Raw genomic sequence first — 25,145 nt, 5'->3', positions numbered from 1 at the left:
TCTTCTATGTGACTTTACAGGATGATCTCCGAGACAATCTGTGCCTTCCCTCTAAAATATTGCTTGAAAGAAGGGCACAGCCTCCCTATGTAATTTAATTATTTAGGCAATAATTCAGGTTTTAATAAATATTTATGTACTGATTTGTAAAGAATTAACATACAAAATGTATTATGAAACCTTGGAATGGGATAGTCAAAAAAGATATGTTAAAAAAGCACTCTGAAAACATAACTCAAAATGTCAATCATATATTGAATGACGTGCCCTGCACCCCAACCTCATTTGTGTACAGATAAAGGCACACAGATTAGTTCCAGATCATTTTGGAGACTCTCAGATCCCTTCTTCGTCTATATCTGTGTCAGTATTTTGTGTGTTTTGGAATCTCCACAAAAAGCCCAAGGGGCATTAATGGAAAAATACAAACATTCCTCACAGTAGATCGCATATTGTCATTTTTATTTTAAAAATTTTAATCTCAGTACAGATCTTTATATGAGGAGTCTATAGAGGGTGCTGTTGCATACTGTGAATACGCCAGTGCTCTTTCTCCTGCTGTGCAGTTGCCTTGAAAATACACAAATAGCCCTAATCCACTCCATATTTAATTATTTGTCTGAAGACAGCACAATTCCTCTCTTAAATTTAAGCATACTTCTTGGGGCTTCATTTCTTTTTTGCTCCATCTCAAGAATGCTTCTCTCAGGAAGCCAGCTAGGCTGAGTATCTGTGATAATTTGACACACAGGTGCCTGGTACATTATAAAGGAATTCAATAGTGATATTTTGTGATTTGAAGCTCCAGAATCAAAGGTTTTCCATTTCATCCCCAGGATTCACAACACATGTGTTTTGACTCATTCCCCCATTTTTGTGAGCCAACTCTATACTTTTGGAAATCAATGAGAATTTCAAATACTCATTTAGAAGAATATCTGTCAGAAATGAAAACTGGGGCTTGGTTGGCAGCATAAATGAGCACCAATCTGAGCTACATTCAGATTTAGATGTAGGCCCCCAGCTTGGTGGAAGGTGACTTTCCTTCCTCCTGCCCTTTTGGTAGCCTCTCCAGTACTCCAAAACATGGCATTTAGAGGTCTGATGAATTCTGCTGAATGGGCTTAGCCATGGACAGATAAATCCCTGAAAACTGGATGGTGATTTCTACCATAAGCAAAGCTCTTCCACCACTCTAAGAGAGAGTATGACTTCAGCCTCAGCCCTATTCAGAAACTCTGAAAGAGTATTAATTTGAAAGCATGATCAGAGAGCAAGTTTTATTCTTCCTCCTTCCCTGTTGTCATATCCATGCAGACAGGACTCTATGAAAAAAGAAAGACTTTTCCTCATGAGATTGGGATCCTGAAAGGTCAGGGTACTCAGTCACATGGAGAGGCTCCACATACAACAGATTGACTCCTCTTCACGCTGTCCCTCATGGGAAGGAGCTAGAACTTTCTCCTTGATCATGTTTTCAAGTTAACTTAAAAAAAAAACCTCAGCATGCAGAATAAGTTAGTAAGATCATGATCCCAGACAGGATGAAGTAATTCTGCTTCCTAATATGCACATGATTTAATAATGTTCCTATCTGTTCTAGCTTCAATTTGCCTGAAATAAAATCCTATGCTTGTATTACAAATTGTCAGTGAACATTTTTCCTAGTATTAAATGTGCCACTATATGTATTCCAATCTAGTAAATCTCTTCACAGATCAGATATGATCACGGTGTTTTCCCACTTATAAGTTTTTGCCATCATATGCAACAGAAATAGAAACCAGGTAAGCATACTCTTTGCCTATAAACATGGAGATGGTCCTCTCTGAAAAAATAAATGGGGGAGATTTGTCTATTGATCACAGTGCAAACAAAGATTTGGGATATAGTCTTCATAATTTTTCAGCAGTCTGTGAAAATATCAGTTCCAGTCCTATCTTCTTAAGTTTTAGTTGTGCCTGAAGTCTTTCATATCTTCTTGCCTTTGTAAAAAAAGGTGTTTTGACAGAGGACAACAAGGCATAAAATGGCCAAGTGCTACAAGATTATTTTGTTCCTGCTTTAGAGTCAAATGGCCAGTCCTGTTTTCTTCATCAGCATGGGGGTGGACAGGGTGGTGGTGGTGGTGGTGGTGTTTTTTTGCACAATAAGCCTTTGTTTTGCATTTTAAAAACCTTGGATTTTTGTGCAAAATACAAGTCTAAGATAGAAGAATTTTTGTGCAGAAAACACATCTACACATTTTCCACAAATACATGCCAAAATTTGGTGGTGGTGGAAATAAATCAGGAAAACTTTGGTAATATCACCCTGTGGGGAGAAACTATTAATTTTTTTTCATTCTTCCTTTTACAAGAAAATAAGAAAAGATTTATATCCCTACCTGATTGGACTGTTGGCCTGATCTGGATCTTTGGCACTTACAGCTCCCACATAAGAATTGTTCATGTCCTCTTCAACAATCTCCATCAGGAATTCGTTGGCTATGAAAACCGGAGGTTCGTCAACATCCTGCACTCTGATCCTTAGAACTGTTGTATCTTCAAATCTAGTTTCTTCTGTCAGGAAACGCTCATCAATGTATCTGTTGATCCCTTTCACTCTTATATCATATATGTTTTGAGTCTCATAATCCATGCTCTGTATGAAATGAAGAAATGAAAAGAATGAAGAGAAAGTGGAATAGCTTACATTCACCATCAGGAAATTACTAATAGATCAATGATAAGTGTAAGATTAAAGACAAGAAAGAATAGTATGCTTTCTTTGGGGAGTGTTTTGAAACTAGTTAACTTCAGTGGGGAATTCTCCTTCTTGCTGTAAAAACATATTAATGATTCATCTTTGCCTCAATACACTTGATTTTTACCGTGAAGTTTACTGCCTTGGTTTTCTGGTGTCACAGTTCTGTAGTAATATGTCAACACATTCCCATTTCTGTTGATTTAAGGAAAATGTAATACAGGCCACTATGTTAATTTTTTTTTTCTTAGATAGATTTACTTACTTGGAATAGGGATTTAGGGAGTATTCACTAAATTCCTTGCTCGCTTCAATTTAGGTTGTCTTGACTCAACAAGATATCAAAGCGATGAATTTTGAAGCTTTGTAAAACTCTGATTCCAGACAAGAGCAAAGCAAGGAAAGCTAACATTTTTTCCTCAAATAAATTGCAAAACTTGCCCAAACTGAGTGTGTCTTCCTTTTCAGAAGGAAAATACACATGCACAAGGACAAATTAAGTGACTGATGGTTTTTTTTTAAAAAAGAGACAATAATTCCATTGAAGCGTCTGTCCTTTAAAAGTCAATGCAACAAAGCAATAGTGATTTGCATTTCATGAAATTGGAATAATTTACCTTAAAACATCATCCATGCAAATTTAGTTTCAAAAAAGCTTGGTCCTGTTTGCCTTCCCTTTCTTTGGGTGATGCAAAACATCTTGTTGTCATATGGAGCAAGGTGAACAATTGTGTGGCTCCTCCAAGTTGCATTCAGCAAAGAGATAAGCAAGAGTTCACAACTCTAGTAATAGGCTGGACAAGCTCTAACCTAATCCTGGCAAAACAGCGGAGCTTCTGGTCAGTAGAAAGTCAGATTTGGGAATTGGGATTCATTCTGTTCTGGAAGGAGTTGCATTCCTTGTGGCAAGTCTGGGAGTGTTCCTGGACTTGGCACACTTGCTGGACTCCTAGGTGATAGTAGTGCCTTTGCACAGCTCTGCTTAGTGCATTGGCTAAGACCTTTCCTCAGTCTACTTAACTTAGCAATAGTCATCTCTGCCTGTGTTACATCATATCTTGACTACTGCAATGCACTCTGCATGGATCTACCCTTGAAAAGGCTCCAGGATCTTTAGTTGGTGCAACATGCTCTTGCTGTCAGCTGGAGATGAGAAATCTCACAGAGCTTTCAAAATCCTTGTCAAAATATATTTTGACATGTTCAGATGTGCCAGCCAAACTAGAAAAGGATGAAGAACCTACCAAGTTTTCTCCACATCCTGCTCCAGGCTAGGGTAGAGGGTAAGTTATTGCCTGTCTACCAACACCAAAACTGTCAGATTTGATTTACATGCCCGCCCACCACTTCTCTTATCTTGCTCATCTTTGTCCCTGCCATGTCTCTGTGTCACTTTGAACTGCAGCTTTATGGTGGAGAAAACCATTGTGGCAAATAAAATGTTCAGACGTGCCCTTTATATAGCACAGATATCTCATTGTGACTCACATGCAGTTCTATAACAAGCAAATATATTTGATCTTGTCCGTTTCAGTGATTTGTGCAATGTGGCTTTGCAAAGTAGCATTGGACATCTCACCATGTTTAGCACGACCGTTCCTTCTTGAGTCTCATAGTTATTGATGATGTCAGCAATGTGAGGGGCTTCTCCTTGTAAGACATAGTCCATGGCTGCATTGTCCCCTATGTCACGGTCATCTGCCTTGATTTTGCCTAGGACAGTGCCCACGGGTGCTGCCTCAGATATGTACATTTCATAGCGCTCTGAAAGAAATAGCCAAGCATCAGCATAATCTCTTGAGTGGAAACCATGCAATGCAATGGCAATTAAAAGCAAACTACCATATATTCTGAAAAATAAATATATAATTTTATTAAAAAATATGGTTTAGGCATGTCTCTCAGTTCATAGTTTAATATGAATTTCTTCTGGAAAATTTCAGTTTTAGATGGACTCGTCATGGATTCTAGAAAGATCTTTCATCTATGCACTGCCTTGTTCTTCTGAGGCATCTCACTGTGGAACTGATCTCTCTTCTCACCCATCACCCCCTCGTTTGCTTGTTTCCTTGTGTGTAAATCAGAATAAATAAATATGCATCTAGAGCACATACAGTAGGATCCTGTATTCATGGGGCTCCAAGTGCCGCCCCATGCAGAAAATGCGGATTATAGTGAACACTTATTTTAACAGTTACATAGCATGATCTGTAGCTCCCACTAGTGGCAAGTTCTGGTAACTTCTCCTTTTGAAATATATATTGTGACCATGATCGGATGGGTGGTCTAAAAGTCAAATAAATAAATAGTAATAAATAAATATTTTTGGGATTTTCTTTCAATATTTTCAGACTATGGATAAATGAATCAGTGAATAATGATCCTGCAGATAAGGGGGCCAATTGCCACCTTGACATTCACAGTCTGTTCCAAAGTGTATGGGGAGTCAGATAGGATGCAACAAACTGAGCCATACAAATGAAAGAGAGACTAGAAGTCCATGTGATGTACTGTAGTACAACACACAGATGCACAGATATATGTTTCTGTATCATGTTTCTAGATGACTGCGGAATTCTGGGATTTGTACTCCAAATATATAAGTCTGAATATCTCTAACGTTGATAGTCTCCTTTGACTGCCATCTAACCCTAAATATCTTCTGGAAATAGTGGATCAAGTGGGTTAGGTAAAAAAAAAATCTAAATTTTAAAGCGGACAAGATGAATATGATGTTTGCTTGCTTTTGAATGGATCAAGTGGATTGAGGCAAGGAGAGTGGAATGATCCCCTTCCGAAAGGCTAGGATATAGGAATGCTTTTAGATTTTTTAACCTATTACTGAATACTCAGGTAGTGAATGGCAACCAAGTTTTGAGGATAAAGGACATCATTTATTGATCTTTAGTTTTTTGAACTCCTTAGTCACAGTGTATAGAACAGGGAGACTTTGCCTTTAAATTGGGCTATAGTGTAGCCCCACTATTCCGCTGTTAATTTGGGGGGAGGCAGATAGCCATAGCCCACAAGATCACATCTTTGACTTGACAGAGGCCTGCATTCCTATCCAACTGCTGATATTCAGAGTAAGCCGATTGCCAATACGATGTGGTGGGAATGGGCAATACACTACATTTCAGGAGTGGGAATTAGGGCCCTCCATAAGGCCATCTCTGTGCCCCAGATTGCTCCCCACAATATAATCAAAAATGGAAAATGAAAGTTCCCGATACTTACAGGAAGCAATTCTTCTGTAAAACAAGCCAATGAGCTTATTAGGTTTTTCTGAGAGGCACAACTTCTAAATCCTAGAAGTGATTTTCTAGTTACTTCCAATTTAATTCTAAGGGATCAGTGCAAACTGTGGTCCCCTAAATCCTCCACAACACCTATTCCAATATATTGAAATAATGGTTTGGGGTATATTTACAACATCCATATCTAGATTCAGGTATCTATGTGGATATCTGGTAGACAACAATAGAAGCACAAAGATATATGCCTAATTGATATGCTAAAAACAATAAAAGCGGATAAAAGTGGACAGATGTAGCAGAGGAAAACAACTAAACAACACTTTTTTGCATAAACATGTTCAGCAATTATATATCAAAATTATCAGCATCTAGTGAAGTTCCCCTTAGGGACTGTTGTATTCTACTGGTTCCACAAGCTTATTCATGCTATAACACAGTCTGTAAACTGTAAGTTCTTGCTTTCCCTTAATTAGTTATCTTGGTGTGTTGTTATGTGATGTTCTTCTATTTAGTAACCTGCATTTTAAATGCTAGTGTAAAACAAAATTCCCAGTGGGAAGAAAAACAAATTGGTCAAATGTTCATCAGAATAAATGTGTTTTAACCATGTCTGAATGGATGAGGATTGATCAGGCCAAAACCAGATGTTCTACAAAATGGTTGTAGTTATCAAGAAGGCTCCCTTTGACTAGCCAGGCAGTCATGTCATGGCCACAGGTGGGAAATGGTGAAGAGCCTTTCTAGTAGACAACAGGGAGTGAAAAGGCTGGTATGAGAGCAGGTGATCTCTTACATTACCTATATCCTGCATTTTGATATTTCACCTTGCATTGGCCTACCTATGGATAGCAACAAGTCTAAAGAGGAGAGCCTCTGCTATTCATAGGGGGCTCTCCACATGAGCCAAGACCCTGGAAAAATCCGACTCATGTGGAAAGCCCATGGATAATGAAGGGCCTCATTTTCAAGCTTGTTGCTGACCACATATGAGATAGAGACAAAGCTAGAAACAGAGAGAGATAAGGTTGAGGATGTCTTGTACATTCAGTTTCGTAACATCAGAATTACACTTATGACATGCTACAATGCCTAGATACAATTTTCTCATAAATGAAACTAATGTGGGCAAAAGCCTTCCCAGCCATTGTCATCATCTGGACAGCTAATTGAAAAACTATGTCCAGGGATAAATTCCAACTATGATTTTCATTTTTCAAGAAGATACTCCATCTAAAACTGGTTAAAGAACTACTCCAGAGCTGTTCACTTTCCTTACCAGGAGCATCATTTTCTTATCTGAATTAAACATCATTTTACTAGCAGCTTCCATACAATCCTGTGCACATCTGCTTGTTGAGGAACCTCTAAAGAAGAGTATTTGAATGTTATTTAATCACACCCTTGCATTGCAGGAACTGGAAATGTGCCTGCCAACAAGTTGTACTCAACACTATCTGGTAGAAGTGCATTGCAAGTGAAGATAGATGAACATGGGCTTTCCATCCTTTGTGAAGCCTAGATGCTACTCTTGCTCTTCTTGCTGAGGGATGTTTGAGAAGCTTAATGGGAAACCCCCGTGAATAGCACTTCGAAAACACTGGCACAAATGATAGATTTTCTATTGTTAAGCAGCCAAGCTGGCATTACCTTTTCTTCAGCTACAGCCTGCTAGATTGCAGTGAGGCATGTGGCTTCCCACGCTACCTAGTTTATATGTATCACTTAATAAGTTGGGCCTCAGCAGAATGTTTGTCCTTAGTGAAACCTAATTTTATCATAGTCAGTATATTAACAGTAATAAAGAAAAATTAGACTGCAATCCCCAAAAGGGGCAAAATGGATTAGGCTTCCCAAGTAAAGCTTTTTAAAATGTCAGAATTATTCTGACAAGACAAGGGAAGGTGTGTTTTGGGAAATTACCGTTTCCTCAAAATGATGTCCTTTTTAGCAATGTTGTTGCAAGGGAAGAAACCAAGAGGAAAGTTCTGGAGTATGGCTCCCTTTCTATCGCTCATGAATATGGAAGGCAATATTTCTACCCCTTACCTTCAGCTTGATGGAATATGGAAAGCGCTTAATATATGTTAAACTATTTTAAAAAAATTAATCGTATTCCCAAAACCTGACGTGCATTTTTGCACAACATTTTTGTCATGCAAATTTTCTTACAAAAACTTCTGAAACTGCTGTAAGGTAGATAGAAGCAAGACATAAGATTAAGAGATAAGTAAAATGAAGCTATGACTTTAAGTACTATATATTTGCAACATGGTCTGCCAAAATGTTCCACAGAGTGGAGGATTAGGCTAAGAGAAGGGGTTATTTCTACTGTAGACTTCATGCCACTAAAAATGGGGTGAAGCAGTGCAGGTCCCAGATGTAAGCCATATGCACATCACTTCATACCAGATGCCCTCTTCTTCTTAGGGGAGACGATTTCAGCCTGCAAGTTGTTCATGCCTCGAGATGTAAGGAGTCGATGCTCCAGACAGGCCACAAATGTTGTCCCCTTTCCACCTCTTACCCTTGAAAACTCAAAGGTGCTTCTAGCTGCTGACCAATAATGCCAGTTACAGGCCTCAGTGCCCCATCTTACCATAGTGACTGACCAATAGAGTATAACAACCCACAACTCAGTTCTCCCCTCTTCCTTACATGACCCAGTGTCATGTAGGTGGGAAAAAAGGTGTGCCATCCATACAGCAAGAATAACAGGGAAAAGATCCTATCATTTCCAAAGGAACCAGCAAAAGGGTTGATGAATACATTACACAGCCATGGAGAGGAGGACAATGGGTGGCTCTTGTGACTCTGTTCATGCTCTCCTCTTTCTGGGAAATGCACAGGTGGTGCCTAGCCCCACTTATCCTTTGTGCAGGGAAGCAGGAGGATCTGCAAACAGGAGACATTCTACTCACTGTGCCGAAAACGGGGAGGATTGTCATTAACATCAGAGATGTTGATAGTTACAGTTGTTGTTGCTGAACGTCCACCTGCTTGACCAGCTCTGGCTTGGATGACAACAAAGTATTTATCTTGGGTTTCTCTGTCTACTGGATAAACAGTTCTTATCACACCTACAGGAAGAAGAACAGAAAAATATATCTCTTGGACCAAACAAAACCCTACACAGGTCAGTGTTCTGTTCACACAGAGGCCAATCCAATGCCTACAGAACACTTTCAGTTTTTTTTTTAAATCAGTTAAAGGTTCTCTTATCCTTGTAGTCCCTAGCAGCAGGTGATCAGAGGCATCTTAGAGATTTTTATTTAATTAATTTATTTAAAATATTTTTTTCCTTAAAAGGACCCAAGGTGGCTGATACTCTTGGTAATATATTGCAATTATGACATATGGCTAGTATATACAGCACTTATAGAGATATGGACCATGGATTTGTCTAATCCCTTTTTTAAAAAAACCCACTCCATTTGTAAGGCTATCATTACAGTTTGTGGAAGAATTCACCATGGCCTAACTATTAAGAAATATCTAATTTTGCCTGTCCTTAACCATCCAGCTTTTTTGGAGGATTCCAGGTCCTGCTATTGTGTCACAAAAAGCTCCTATCAACTTCTCTGCTTTCCACCCCATGTATCATTTCATACATCTCTATCATGTCTCCTCTTTTTTATCTCCTCTTTTTTTTCTTGAATAAACAATGCTGTATTTGCCAGGAGGGTACCATTGACATGAATTGGGGAGGGGGGCAGGGCATCTTTGTTTCTCTTAGATTTATAAATTATTGCCCTTAGGCAAATCTGTCCTTTTTTCAGAAATTAAGCATCATCAACATCTCTGAAGCCAGGCATTTGGCCTTGTCTCTCTGATGGTTATCATCAGCATTGCCTGCACATACAAACCAGCTCTAAGGAATTCTGTGCTCGTGCTTAGTCTTATCCTGAGTGGATGTCTTGAAACTGAACTTTTCCCATTTCACTTCTCCATGAGCAGCCTGCGTAATTACTCTAATTTATACCTTCCCTCTCACCACGTCAACCTGCTAATGTAATCTGCTAGCGTAATAGCCACAGTTTACTACATTTCAAAGCTAAACTGCCCCAAATGTTCCAGCGTTTTCCCAATGGGGCTGTCTCTATAACCCTTGTCCATATCCATTAGCCCTTTCAGTAGCCTTTTTATCCCTATAATATCCTTTCTCAGTGGGCAAAACCCTACAGTATATTCTAAGTGTCATCAAACCACAAGTAAATTACACAGGCATCATGATACTGACCGTTTTCTTTTTGGTTCCTCTCCTTATGATCCTCAAAATGGAACCTGCCTTTTTCTTAACTGTCTTGCAATAACCTTAAGATTTTTTTCCTAGTCAAACAATGCCCGCACAGTTTTCCAAAAGAACTTAGGACCTTTTGTTATAACATACATCATTGCACTTTTTCATACTGAATCACTATTGATATTTTACTGTACACCCAAACAGAAATGTTGGGGAAAGGCTCATTGCTCAATCCATAAGCTGCTTCTAACTGCTTGTAAAACTCTCTCTTTTTCCTTGGGGCCTGTCCGGACTGGCCATTTTGGCTTGCAGGGTGGATCGGGCTAAAAGGGGTCTTGTTGAGGTCAGAAGACTGCCTTATCACTGGGCCGGATAGGTGTGTGACAACTCTTAAAGGGGAAGGATGACTCAATCTAAACATAAATACAAGCAGACCCAGGTGATTTGTTTTTTGGGGCCAAAGCATCCCCTCAACAATCTATATATCATATCCATATACCAGTATGAATGGACTCTTATATTCCTTCAGGGAAAGAAGCCATGTCCTTCTCATTTTTAGTTTCAAAGCAAAAAAGCCTAGCTCAACACAAGCCAATGCATTAGGCAACAGGAGCGGGTGCAGAACAGCTTCCTTACAGAAAATTACAGGCAGGCAGGAAGCTGGCCTTGTGTTCTTGTATTGACAGCCAGAGAGGATGGGTTTAGGAGACCTGGTGTACCTCCACATATCTATGTCAGGATTTGGTGTTAACAGCAACAAGAAACAGTAGTTACAGGCACCTTTTAGTTAATGCTTGCTCTGTGACATTCCAAGGATATCACACATTTGCATTTCTGCATAGCGTTTAATTATTTTCAATTTTGACTTACTGTCATTTTATTAGCTGAAAACAAGAAATGCGAAATTGCAGAATAATAGCTAAGGCAGTCAGCCTAAGCAATATCTTGGACTTGGACTTGGATGACCTGATATTTACCTAGTAATTGTGCAATTTGGATATACGAATTTCAGTTTCAGTCCTTCACCTCTACCAAAATAAATTCCATTGACTTGCCCTGCAGAGTTTTCATGGACATAGGTTTATTGAGAAAGGTATACATTACTATAGAAATAATATTACTATTACTGAAAAAAATCAATATATACCCTGTCCACAACAGCAACCAAAGGGGTTTACTTGTGACACACCAAAACAATACCTGTTGTTGGCTCCACAGAAAAATAAGGCTGTTCTGGAAGGATGCGGTAAAGCAGGCGGGCACCCGGTGGGTCTGGTGCTTTAACCTGAATCACTGACGTACCTGATGAAAGATACAAGTTTTTATGAACATAGGGGCATATGACAATTTCATTCCAGGTAACAACTTGCTTTAAGCCTCTGGGGTAAATGATCTCACTTCTGCAGTTCTTGGATCCATTACAGTATTTTATTAACTGTTTTATCGTTTCAATTGTTCACTTAAGTAGTCAGAAGCTTTGATGGTATTTTATTCCAGTTCTCTGATTTATGAAACTTATTAGGGATCTGCACCATCCTGCACCTCTTTGGGTTGTATTCTCTTGGCTGGAGGTGGGCAGATAAATCTGATGACTGTGTAACACCTCTCCCCCCAAATTATTTACATTTTCTATTCACAAAAAATGGAAAATGTCATGGACCTCCAGAAATACACAAATACTAGGAAAGGATTATGCAAGATTATTACTGAAAAGGCACAAGCAAGGCTGCACAGTGATAAGTATGTCTTATCTGCACATACCAAATATACAGTATAGATTCTATATATGGTTTGAAATTTTGCAAAAAATATATTAAGTAATCATATAGCATGCTTAGCTCTACCTAACATGATTAGTACAAATGTCTACATTCCTGCCTTTTGGAGCAGATTGTTGTGTTTATCAGGGCTGCACAGGAGGAAAACATCTTCCAGTTCTGTTGATAAGAAGTAGGTCCATCATTGGATGTCCTCAACAGACATTTTGAAAATGAAGCAGTTGTGTTGTAGGCTTCCGAACTGTTCTCACAAATTGAAATAATTCATCAGAAAAATTACATATGGCCAGAACAAATGCAGGTAGTAGCAGAATATTCCACTAATTTTTGTCACTGTTGGATTTCTCCCATTTATTTGCAATGAAAATATTAAGTTGGCAACCTTTGCAAAATCAAGCAATCCATCTTCTTCATTTGCATGTTGCTGGCCACTCCTTTAAGCTTTCTTCTTTTGCAAGCATGCTTATTGACTATGTGAGAGGGTTTTTTTTCCCCACTGTCATTAGTTTTAAGATGTTATTATAGAAGTTATTTTATAAGCAACACAGGAGGAAGAAAAACAAGCAAGAAAGCTGTAAAACTCCCTAATTTAATATTTGTGGCACTGCTTTAAAAGAAAAAACCAAAAAACCAAATAAGCAATCCATTTGAAACTCGTAACAGAATGCTGATAGCTTTTCGTATCCTTGAGGTCTTTAGTGAGAATTTTCCATTGAAGAGGAGATAGTACAATTCATCCACAGAAAACAATCTCATTTCTAGTCAGGAGCTGTCCATAACCTAGATCAAAATCTGTACATAATCCCCAAGGGGCTTTAGAAGGATTATACTATCAAGGAAATATTCTTCAGCTTTCTCTTTAAAAAATATGCAACATTCATGTCTAGCTCATTTCTTACATAATTTCTAAATAAAGATACAAATCGAGCTTTCCTCTTGGGGCAAACCACCTCCAGTCATGTACCACAGCTTTTTCTCATAGAAGCACTTTATAATGTATTATCCTAAAACATTCTGCTACTGGCTGTTTCTATGAGAAATTCACTGGTAAATTAGCCAGCAGCACCCTGAGGATTTTATGTTGCCAATGTGAAAGAGCCATATGATCTCTATATATGCAGAGAGAAAATATGTTTTCAAGGCACCAAAAGGAATGTCCTTTTTTTAAAGAAAGCAAACTAGATTTTGTGTCTTGTCTTTCACATGGAATCACTGAGATGTGCCATTGAATTTCACTGGATAGGCCCACACCAGTGTAAGAAGATGTAAAATAATCACTGAAAAAGATAATTCTTTGATCAATGTCTAATTGTTTAAGCTCTTATTACATGTGATTTTGACCATGCAGTAAAAAGGCAAATGGAGCATTGAAACATAATGCACTGAAATATGGCCTTCAAATTATAGTGGTCTTTAACATACACTTGCCCTTGTAAAGATAAATTCTGAGGTTTGCTCAGGCATTTTCCATCTTTCACCAAACATTTCTATTCAAAATGGGAAAATAACCAAGCAGGACTGCCACATACAGAAATAATAAGCTATGCTTTTATTATCCCCATAACACCCAACATTCAAACTCTTGTTGACATAACTAATTTTAAGTGGAGGCAGATGCCAGATGTACTTACACCAGTTTGAAGGTTATTGATTCCACTGGATTATTTTTAACCCAGAGAAGTCCACAGATTATGCCATCAGTAAATGTTGGCATTATAGAGTAGCTTTTACAGGCATGCCCATCATGCTTAGATTGTATAGGGAGGTTCTCAAATATACAGAAAGGCAAATTGAGCTTGAACATAAGGGTGAAAGGGAAAATAGCCCACGAAGGGTAAAGCAAGAAATTGTGTGCTTTCTGGTTTAGAAATGATGTCCACATAAAGATAATGAAAGTGCCAAAAATTAAATTGAGTAAATTTACCTTGGCCTGTGACAAAAGATATATTTATTTCACTAAAGATCCTAATCTGACAAGGGTTATTTAAGAAGGGATTGACAGAGCAACATATTTTAACTATTTTTCATGGCAACAACAGAACGATTGCTCCTCTTCCTATAGAATTGGACATTTAGATGAGCAGAAATTACAAAAGAAGGCGGAATAAGCAATATGGTAGCTCAAGAAAATCTCATTCAGGAAAATCCTATTGGATATAGTGGGGCACAAGTTGTAAGGCTCTGAACTGGTTCAATTTTCTTCAAATAGCACACTCTGGTAGCAATGATCTAGTTCATGAATGCAAAGATTGCATCAATAGAAAGGTGGAGTGAAACACCCAATACCTTCTTCAGACATTTCAGGAACAGTAGCTTCATAAGGCCCACCCAAAAACTTTATCTCATTATCAGCCGAAGAAGCATCTTGCTTGTCCGTACCAGATGACATCTGGAAAAAGAATGAATAACAAAGTGATCTCCAGGTATCATTTTAAAAAAAGAACCTAACAGTATTTGACTTCCAGTTAGATGTGTGTTTGTTATGTTTGTTTGCTTCTTATCATTTAATTATTTTCTAGGTTTTATCTTTAATAAAATTATCTGCTGTCAAATGTTTCATACTGAAACAGTGCCATCTACGTTGGCTTGGGCATGTTGTGAGAATGGCTGATGGTTGGATTCCAAAAGATCTCCTGTATGGAGAATTAGTGCAGGGAAACCACCCCAGAGGGAGACCACAGCTGCGATACAAGGACATCTGCAAGGGGGATCTGAAGGCCTTAGGAATGGACCTCAACAGATGGGAAACCTTGACATCTGAGCGTTCAGCCTGGAGGCAGGCGGTGCATCATGGCCTCTCCCAATTTGAAGAGACACTTGTCCAGCAGGCCGAGGCAAAGAGGCAGTCCTGAAACAAGCAAAACCAGGGAGCTGGACACGGGACAGATTGTATTTGTCTTCAGTGTGGAAGGGATTGTCACTCTCGAATTGGCCTTCTCAGCCACACTAGATGCTGTTCCAAGACCTACAGAGCACGCTACCATAGTCTCTCAAGACTGAAGGATGCCTACTACTAGCTGGAAAGAAAATGCTCCGCTGCTTATCTATATACAAATGTGTAGTTTCCTTTTCACCTTTAGTGTAGCAGTGGGAATTCCTATGTTCATAACCTGAGACCTCAGAGACCAAGAACTCTTATGGTGATGATAATCACAAGAGTTATTGACCCTTAATCAAAAGACTCACAATTTTAATCCTGAACAGTGCCAGAAACTAGTTTGGGACCATTTAATGTTGTTAATATTGTTGAATCCCCATTTTGTTATTGAACAGCTGCATCCTCATTTATGGAATAGAAAATGGAAGAAGGGGCCCCTGCAGACTTGACAGGGGTTGGCAGGTCACACCGATGTACATCAAATATGTAGAAAGAATCTCATCAATCATGAAATAAAAGTTTCTCTTTTAATTCTGAAATTATATTTTCAACATTTCTGATACAGTACCATAGCCCACAATGGGTGTGAAATTTTACAGCTTTGCTACCAACAATGCTCCCAGCACCAAAATCCTTGGTACTTTTATTTTAACATCACTTTGAGTCTGCTTTCTCACTTTTTTGTTGATATGAATCATATCCTACAGATACTCTAATTTTTTTTATTCTGATGGTTCAATGTGGCTACATTTTCTTTTTGAAAATTAAACCAATTAACTTTAGATTCCAGTTCTTTGACTCTTCCCACTAGCTATCCCTCTTTCCTGACCGTATACATAGTGGATATTCGAAAGAAGATGTGTCACAAAGGAAAACACAAATCTTTTTGGTTCTAGTAACAATTTAACTGCACAAACACAGATGCTGGGTTCTATGAAAGATGCTGGAAAAGCCTTTCACTGTTCACAATGTTGCCTGACCTGCTCAGCTTCCAAATAGTTCCAACCAACTTCACACGATCTGGATAATGGGTACATAGAAGCCATGTATACAAACGCTTTTCTGTAATTATCCACAAACCAATATGTCTTCATTTCTCCGCTACATGATAACATTGCAACTTTGTTCAAGGCTGCCTTGGATTTTCAAGCCCAATGAAAAATGCACCTCTCCCCCTCACCACCACACAAGAATACATTGTTTGTAGGCTTCCCAATAGCCATTTCAAGAAATCAGATGCTGCTATATGAGCATTTGGCTTGATTTGGTAGGGCTCTTTCCCCCACGCCCTGTAGCTTAAAAGTTTCCAAAGCAGCGGGCAGTGCAGAAACCTAATGTGATGATGACAAAAGGTGGGTTCGAGGCTTTTCTACACATGCAGCATCTTTTAGGTCAGAAGTGAGCAAGGTGTTTTCCTCCAGATGTGATGGGACTGCAGTGCCCATCAGCTGTCATAGTCAATGGTGAGGCATGCTGGGGCTTGCAATTCCACCATGCTGGGAGGACCACAACTGCCTGCTTTTGATTTATGTATCATCGTCAATTGTTTTCCTTCTGCAGTTTAAAATTCACATTTCATTTCCCACAAGCCTTCTTATTGCTGTAGTTGTTACTGTTGCTGTTGCTATTTTTGTTATTATTTAAAAGCAAATATTAGGCAGCTTAATAGTTTTTTCAGGAGACCTTTCTTTTTTTAAAAGGGGTAACATGTTTATGGCTGCACCAAACATAAAGTGATTCTATATATTCTTCTTTTGAAGGGAAACATCATATTTCCACAATAGTTACTCTGAGCGGCTGTGAAAAGTAATTAATGCAGTTTGAGCACTTCACCCTTTGGGCCCAATTAAATTTTAGTGCTAGTTAATTAGTGGTTAAACTTTTTGCCATCCATTCAGTTCAAAAGTTGCCTTACAGGAAAGGATGCAAGATCTGGAGATTAAAAATGGGTTTAGCTTTGCTGTTGTTTTGTTTTGTTTTGTTCTTTAAAAAAAGGAAACTGAGTAGGAGCAGTGCAGAAGGAGAATCATTAAGGAAATTATTGGGCAGTGTGTATTTTAAGTAGGGTGGAAAAAAAATAATTTCTTACTGTGCCAAAGCCACATTAATCTAATGAACCGTGCAGGGTCCCAGAGCTTTCTTACTGGGAAACGGATCTAGTATTAATCTGTGTCATTAAAAATTAATGAGGGGTAAATCAGCCGCTATTTAACATAATAGAATATTCAACTAAAGCGTGTGAGTAAGCTCATGCATTGCTACTCTGTAGGTCTACTCTGAAGTATTGAAGAAGAAGAAGAAGAAGAAGAAGAAGAAGAAGAAGAAGAAGAAGAAGAAGAAGAAGAAGAAGAAGAAGAAGAAGAAGAAGAAGAAGAAGAAGAAGTGTGCTGCTTATATACCACCCCATAGCACTTCAAGCACTCTCTGGGTGGTTTACAAGTTAATTATGCAGGCTACACATTGCCCCCCCAGCGAGCTGGGTACCCATTTTACCGACCTCGGAAGGATAGAAGGCTGAGTCAACCTGGAGCCGCTACCTGGGATTGAACCCCAGGTTGTGAGCACAGTTTTGGCTGCAGTACAGCAGTTTAACCACTGTGCCACGAGGCTCATACAAACAATCAGAAAGAAAGAAAGAAAGAAAGAAAGAAAGAAAGAAAGAAAGAAAGAAAGAAAGAAAGAAAGAAAGAAAGAAAGAAAGAAAGAAAGAAAGAAAGAAAGAAAGAAAGAAAGAAAGAAAAGCTTTAAATTGCCAGATATTGATAAAGCTGCCCTTTGTTTTGCCTCAAAAGAGAGAAAGCAACACAGGCTTTTTTATCAATACAGTGCTTGATATTATGTTTAATCAGGAGATAAACATTCCTGGTTCACAGCCCTCCTATATGTTACTTTACACCCCTAAGACAGGGTACTCCATCCTTACAGATTGATCTGGAGTCATATAAATAGGGTCTTACCAATCTTTGGGACCCAGAAAAATGCAGAAAAGAACTTCCTCAGAATGTAGTTTGATTACATTCATTTTAAATCAAGCAAGCATTTAGTGGCTTATAAGAATCTGTCATGGAAGAGCAACCTTCAGAACATGGCCAAAGAGCCCGAAAAAACCCACAACAACCAATCTGTCATGGCTTCCTGACGAGATCTAGCTTCTGTAGAGTGCTGCCTGGATTTAAGCAGACCTCGTGTCAGATCTGCTTGAGATTCAGTGATTTTAGAAGTAACGGGGATACATTACAGGAAGGAAGGGCAAATATGGTGCTTGTGTCATTTCTAGCATGTTTTTGTATCAGAACAGTTGCAGGACTCCAGGGAGATTGTTCTCTTGCTAAAGAAAGCTTAGCAAAGCTGCCAGATGCTAATCAACACCTCAGTTCCCTGCTAAACCTCCCACAGAAAAAATTCAGTACCTGGCTTGACTCCAAAGGTTGTGTTAATAGCTGATCCTCATGCACAACCAGCAAGCTTCGAATGCCAGCGTGTTTCATTCTTTGTGGTCTCAGAAAACTTTGGTCCCAGTCCTCAGCATCACAGTTGGGTGTACAAGAAAAACATGTCCCAAACTGAGCCAGGGACAGAGCAAAGGAGAGCCACTTACAACAATGCATGCTGAAATTTTCTTCACAATCAATATGCATCTGTGGGAAGACAAAAAGTAACCCTTACAAAGCAGCACAAATATGGATTTTATGTCAAATTGAAGGCTTAATTATCACCATAAGAACTCTTTTCTCTTGTTCAAAGAAAAGAAATAGAATAAAGCCACAATTTTATTAGAAACACAAGAGGCATAAAGGAAACACAAAGGGCATTTTCTTAGAAATGTGTAAACCCCCACAGCCATGTTTAATCCAGAAAAGAAAATTATCTTTCACTTAATTTAATCTGACAAGTTAAGCCTGGTAATCCCTATTGCAATAGCTGGCTTGATAGCTGGTGTGTTAGGCATCCGGCTGAAAAGCAAAAAGTTGGGGGTTCAGTTCCCCACTGTGCATTCCCAGAAGAACCAAACTGTGTGGCCTTGAACAAGTTGCAGAGTCCCTCAGAAAAAGGGAAGGGTAAACCACTTCTGACTAGTCTTTACTTAGAAAACCGTGCAAAAAAGTCACCATAAGTTTGAATTTACCTGACAGCACACAATTATTATTATTATTAATCCCCACTGTGCATCCTACCAATACTTTAATGGGACTCTATTGCCAACATTCATTTTATGCTGCAGATGATTAAGGCATGAACAAACAACTTTTGCTGATCCCAGTAAGCGACAGACAGGTATTCTAAATGACTCTAAATGAATATACATTCTCTAACAGGAAAACATAACAGGAAAACATATGCTTAAGAATGAAGCAATGGTTCAGTTCATTCCATCCCTCTTCTATGTCATATTGTGACTTATTAAATAGCATACAGCTTTTAAAAATGGAAACGGCATTGGTCGCCCTGCTTAATAACCTACCGAGGGAGGCCAATAGGGGCAAAATGTCCTTGTTGGTTCTCCTTGATATCTCAGCTGTCTTTGATACTGCCGAGCACGGTATCCTCCTGGGATGGCTTTCTGAGTTGGGGATTGGTGGCCTGGTTCTTGCCTGGCTCCGGTCCTTCCTATCAGTCATTTGGAAAGTCCCCTCCCTTTTTTGGGAGGGACTCTCAGCGCAAAGAGTATGGTCCACAGCTTGGGGGTCCATCTTGACCCAGCGCTTACCATGGAATCCCCGGTAGTGTCTGTGGTTCGCAACGCCCAGCTACATCTTCGGCAGATTGCCCAGCTGCGCTCTTATCTTGATGTTGGGGTGTTCACCACTCTGGTCCATGCACTCGTAGTCTCATGATTAGACTACTGTAATGTGCACTACGTCGGGCTGCCCTTGAGACTGATGTGGAAACTACAAATGGCCCAGAACATGGCTGCCAGATTATTAACCAGAGTGAAAAAATAGCATCACATTTCCCCCCTTCTAGCGCCTTACACTGGTTGCCCATTCGTTTCTGCATTGACTTCAAGGTTTTAGGGTTTACATGTAAAGCCCTAAATGGTTTAGGACCTTGCTACCTGGCAGAGCATCTGCTCCCACCTAGCTGTACTTGTGTCACTCAATCTAGTCAGGCTGGGCGGCTGAGGGGCTTGACCCCGAGAGTGGCCCGGAAGGAGAGAACTAGAAACCAGGCCTTGTCAGCAGTGGCCCCTCACCTTTGGAACATCTTACCCCCTGAGATTCGCCTGGCACCCTCGCTGGGAGTTTTCAAGAACAAGCTGAAGACTTGGTTCTTCAGGCAGGCATTCCTCCCCTTTCATCACTTAGCTCTTTGCTTTTTCCCATCTTGGACTCTGCTCATCTCTCTTTTGTTCTGATATTCTCTGTTTTAATTCTTGGTTTTACATTGCTCAGACTGTAAGCCACCCAGAGTAAATTCATTTTGAATCTAGATGGGTGGGGTAAAAGCCAAATAAATGAATGAATGAATGAATGAATGAATGAATGAATGAATGAATGAATGAATGAATGAATGAATGAATGAATATTCTTTCCTCCTTTCCCCCCCAGCTTTTGATAAATTCTGATAAAAATAATCTGAAATGAATTTCTTCCTAAGCAATTCCAGTTTCCATTTTAACATCTTTACACTGTGTTATTAATGCTAAAAGCCATACATATCCATAACGTAGTGTGCAGAAGCAGTACCTGACAATGATTAAGATAAATTCCAAGCCCGCAAATACTATCGGCAGCACTTGTTTCAATTGATCAACACCTCTAATCTAGGGATGTAAAGAATTGTCACAAGATTATTCATTCATTCTGAGACAGTATTTAAGGAACTGATTCTATGAGATTCTTCACCTCTAATATAAGAATAAGACAAGTTGGCCTTTTTTTGTTGAGGTTTTCTCAATATTTGGAGTCTTGTGTATACAAAACTAGTGTCTTTTTCCTTTCTGAAGGAAAGAACACACATGCACACATCCCAAGCTAACAAAGGGCTGGCTGACCAATCAAAAAAAAGATGCAAACAACCCTTTCTCTGTGTGTCTCATTTTTAAGAGTCCATGCAGCAAGGCAGCAAATTTTATAGTTTTTCACCGTATTTGCAAAAACAAAACAAAGTTCTCACAAAGGGAAAAATTCTCACTGACAGCAACAGAAAATATTTAGCCATTTTACATGTAAGAAAACATTTTGTGTGATTTTCATTCTTGCACAATGATAAAACAGGCAAGGAGGGGTTTCTCTAATTATTGTGATGTCTCTCCCCTGTCACCAGATTATTCCAATGAACTGAATGTCTTCTTTCTAAAAATGTACAGTATTTAATAAAGACTAAGTAGCATGTGGCACTCCATAACTAATAATAATGCTCTTACTTCTATATTGTTCTTAAAACCTTTTATCTGGTTTCACACTATCAGTTGTACTGACAGAAAGAATATGTTGCCTGCAAGTTCCTGGTCTAAAATGTATGCATAATATCTGGATGGTATAAACTATATATATGATGATCAAGCACATTCAGAAGACGTATACAGAAAATGTACACAAATCAGTATTTGCTTTGAGTGCTTTCCTTATAACCAAGGTCAATAAAACTATATTTTTGATGCAAAGCTTCAAATGATTGAGTAATCATCCTTCAATGAGGCTAATAATAATAATAATAATAATAATAATAATAATAATAATAATAATAATAATAATAATAATAATAATAATAATAATAATAATAATAATAATAATACCTGGCTATCCATATACCTCAATTTATTAGGTGTGGCTATTAAATCAAATAGTACTGGACACTTACAGCTTTACAGTTTGCCAGAGAGAAATGAAGTGTTGTTGTGCTCGAACTTACTTCCTTTGTTTTTGCAGAATGTGCTTGTGGACTGCTTCTTAAATCCTGGTGCTAAAATTTGCATGCATATACCTAATCTATGCTAATCTAGCATTTTCCATAGGTCACTTAATTGTTGTGGTTTTTCAAATTAGATGTTAAAATTATAAAAACATTTGGGAGAAAATTAAAAACAGAGAAAGAAACGCCAGGAGATGAAACGACACACATTACCATGGTGTTGGCATATGAAGTAATATCAGGTGCCCATAAGACCAAAACAAAAACAAAAAACCCCAAATTGCTTGATGTTTGTGGCAGAAGAATATACACGTGGAGCTAAAACTGTAAGCATATGTGACTCAACCTAGCCAATCACCAATTAAGTTCCAAGTCATAGGAATATAGTTTAAAAATATATAAACAACTACAAATATCAAAGATTTTTCTGAGACAAAATTAATATGCTACAACACACCAGCCAGAAAGAAGTCAACCATCATTGGACACCTTCACACTGTATGCTGCAAGGAAGCATTATCTGTCCAATTTATTTCTAAATAGATGGAAATTGAGATATACTCATGTCATGCTTCTTGTCCCTGCAGGCCACACCGACCAGCTGCCTCACTTCATTACCAGCTTCTATCCATTCTCACAAAGCCTGTGCCCTTAGTCTATACATTAAATAGCATTCCTGGGTTGACATGTACGTGATATAGAGAAAGCCATGCCTTTCTTCTAGGTTTCCCTTATTTCCAAATGAAAATCCCATACTGGAGGGTCACACATCTATATCACCTGAAAGAAGAAGAAGGAGTGTTGAACATCGGCTCTCCAGTAGGTATCTGAGGAAAACTGGAAAGAGAGTTCCTTGTGCAGCATCCTGAATAACTGTAAAGAGATTACTGTTGATTGACAAGTTCCTGAGGTCATAAAACATGTGTCTATTGCCATCCAGGTCCCCTTTGGGTACGCTTTCGAGGTTCAATTATTTAGCCTACATTTTCTAGGGTTGTTGCTCACTTGCTTGCTCTCCCCTTCAGACTTGTCACCACTTATGTGGATAAAACAATGATGGTATAAACAACTCTGCTGGATGACTCTATGCAGACACAATGACAACAGCAAAAAAATAGGCACTCAAACGAGCTCTAGCCCATGTTTGGTTGGATTCATCTTACGTTTTCCACCATTATTGCTCTAGACTCCATCTCTCTCGTTTCATCCCCACCAGCTCCCTGGCAACCCAGGGTGTGTATGTGTTGCCTGGCTGTACTCCATGAGACAAAATGCATAGGCATGATAGTTTCAACAGTCCTGGCCATTTCCCCATTCCAGAGGTCAGCCAAGTCTTTGACAGGATCGCCTGCCAAGACAACAGTAAGCACCCCGAGAATCATCAGAATTCATCTAAATTGGTCGTCCACCCTTGTGGAGGTTAAGCCTAAACTTCACCAGGTAGTGATTTGTTCATGACAATGGAGCTACAGAGGGTTCCTCCACATCCAGATCACCATCATCCTGCCCAACAGAGAAGACTAGTCTAGAGCCACTCCTAATAAGTTGGTCTCTGCGCAGACATGCAGGTTCATGCAGAGTGATGGGCTACCTCTGTCTAAATAGCTGGGTGGAAAATTCCAGCCACAGTTTACCAGGGGTGAGGCTTTAAACCACACCTCCAAAGCCCAGTTGCAAAGGTGAACTTTAAAGTCAACTTAAGACGCATACCTGACAAACTTCTACCATGAATTTTTAGGATGTATTTTTATTATATTTTTGCACTGTCCACAAGATACTGGTGCATGACGAAAAGACGAATTGATTATCAAAAAAATATTAGAGTGCGCAGAAATTAGTCTTACAAAGACTAAAAGGGCAAGAAAAATCAACTTACTATGAAAGCTGGAACATGTTCTATGAATGGTGGAAAACAAAAACTTTGTAATAAATAGAAAGTAAGTGACCAAAATGAATAATGAGGAGAAGACACTGCTGAAAGAAAAGTGTTATTATACAAAAGGCTTGTAGGCTAAGCTTTACAGTATGTATTGTTTGTAGATAGAGATTTAGGCATACGTGTGTACATATATGTCTATGTATGTGTATGTATATGTGTATATACATTAAAAGTATAAAAAAAGATACTGGTGCATGACTGAAGAAGCAGATTTGAATACATGTAAACTCATGTTGATTGATTTTTGCTTTTTAAAGCAGTCTGATAAAAGTGTCACCTTCTCCTGCATTTGTATGTATAATTATCACATTTATTTATTTATTATTTATTTATTGGACTTATATACCGCCCCATAGCGCTACAAGCACTCTCCGGGCGGTTTACAATTTTTAATTATACAGGCTACACATTGCCCCCCCCCAGCAAGCTGGGTACTCATTTTACCGACCTCGGAAGGATGGAAGGCTGAGTCAACCTTGAGCCGGCTACCTGAGATTTGAACCCCAGGTCGTGAGCACAGTTTTAGCTTGCAGTACAGCATTTTAACCACTGCGCCACAAGGCTCTTATTTTCTTATCATGGCTTATTTTGTGGTTTACTTTAGATAAAATGACTAGTGAGTGGGTGGGTATGTATTATATTCTACCTAGCAATGTCTACAGGGATAAAGAGCTAGCTCTCCATTTTTCAATGTAGAAGACTGGCTATGTTTCTGAAATTTGTCTCTTTCCTTAAGCATATAGGTCCCTGAGACAGTGTAGGCCAGTTATGCCTGGGAGCAGGAGAGAAATCTGTTGGTATTTGTTTTATTGTCCTGCTAATTGTTCTGCCATTTTACTGCAGCTGCTTCTTATGTTTCTCTCCCACCGAAAACACTTTCTAGCTCAGTGTTCCTATGAATGTGTCAGGAGGAATGAGCGAACTCTGGATCCAATGGATGCCTGATTCCTACATCTCTCTGACATGCACAGGTGGAGCATCCTTAGTGGAAGAAGTATGTCAGCAATGCTTAGTAGAGGAGGTATGTCCACGGGGACCTTTGGCGGCAGCAGTATCATCCTCCTTTACAGTCATAGGACTTGCTCCACTTCCTGGATGCAATTCACTCAGCCTCTTAGGAATTATAGGATAGCTACGGTACTTTATTTAATTAATAAATGTAACTTTAAGCTTTGACTGAATCTTCTAAAGTATCCTGAATTAATTATCCCAAATGCAATATCTACAATTCGCTTGGCAAAGAACCCATGAGGGTTTGAATCCGATCTTACATTTTTGTGAAAGAAACAAGATCAGTGCCCAATTGCATGATTTTGAGTCTTTACTGAATATTTTTATATTCTTCTCAGCCTAGCAGACAAGTGTCAAGCTTCAGTCCTGTCCCCGGGGAAAAATTATTTCTGATGTTAACGAGCTGAAATTCTGACAACAACACTATAGCACCAAGTTCAAG

General features: G+C 38.9%; 1 protein-coding gene across 1 annotated transcript in view; it reads right to left on the bottom strand.

Annotated features, from left to right (window-relative positions):
- Positions 1-25,145, bottom strand: part of LOC110078043 (cadherin-19) — a 69,858-nt gene that overhangs the window by 22,059 nt on the left and 22,654 nt on the right. Inside the window, exons 2-7 of the mRNA XM_072998763.2 lie at positions 18,309-18,536; positions 14,307-14,409; positions 11,443-11,544; positions 8,921-9,079; positions 4,325-4,509; positions 2,387-2,643 (exon numbers count right to left, since the gene is read on the bottom strand). Coding sequence (XP_072854864.2) covers positions 2,387-2,643; positions 4,325-4,509; positions 8,921-9,079; positions 11,443-11,544; positions 14,307-14,409; positions 18,309-18,536 — 1,034 coding nt within the window. The remainder of the gene's footprint in view (positions 1-2,386; positions 2,644-4,324; positions 4,510-8,920; positions 9,080-11,442; positions 11,545-14,306; positions 14,410-18,308; positions 18,537-25,145) is intronic.

This window comes from Pogona vitticeps, chromosome 4 (genome assembly GCF_051106095.1).
Source record: "Pogona vitticeps strain Pit_001003342236 chromosome 4, PviZW2.1, whole genome shotgun sequence".
Taxonomy (NCBI): domain Eukaryota; kingdom Metazoa; phylum Chordata; class Lepidosauria; order Squamata; family Agamidae; genus Pogona; species Pogona vitticeps.
The sequence above is the reverse complement of the archived record's forward strand: the minus strand, read 5'-3'. Positions and strand labels throughout refer to the sequence as shown.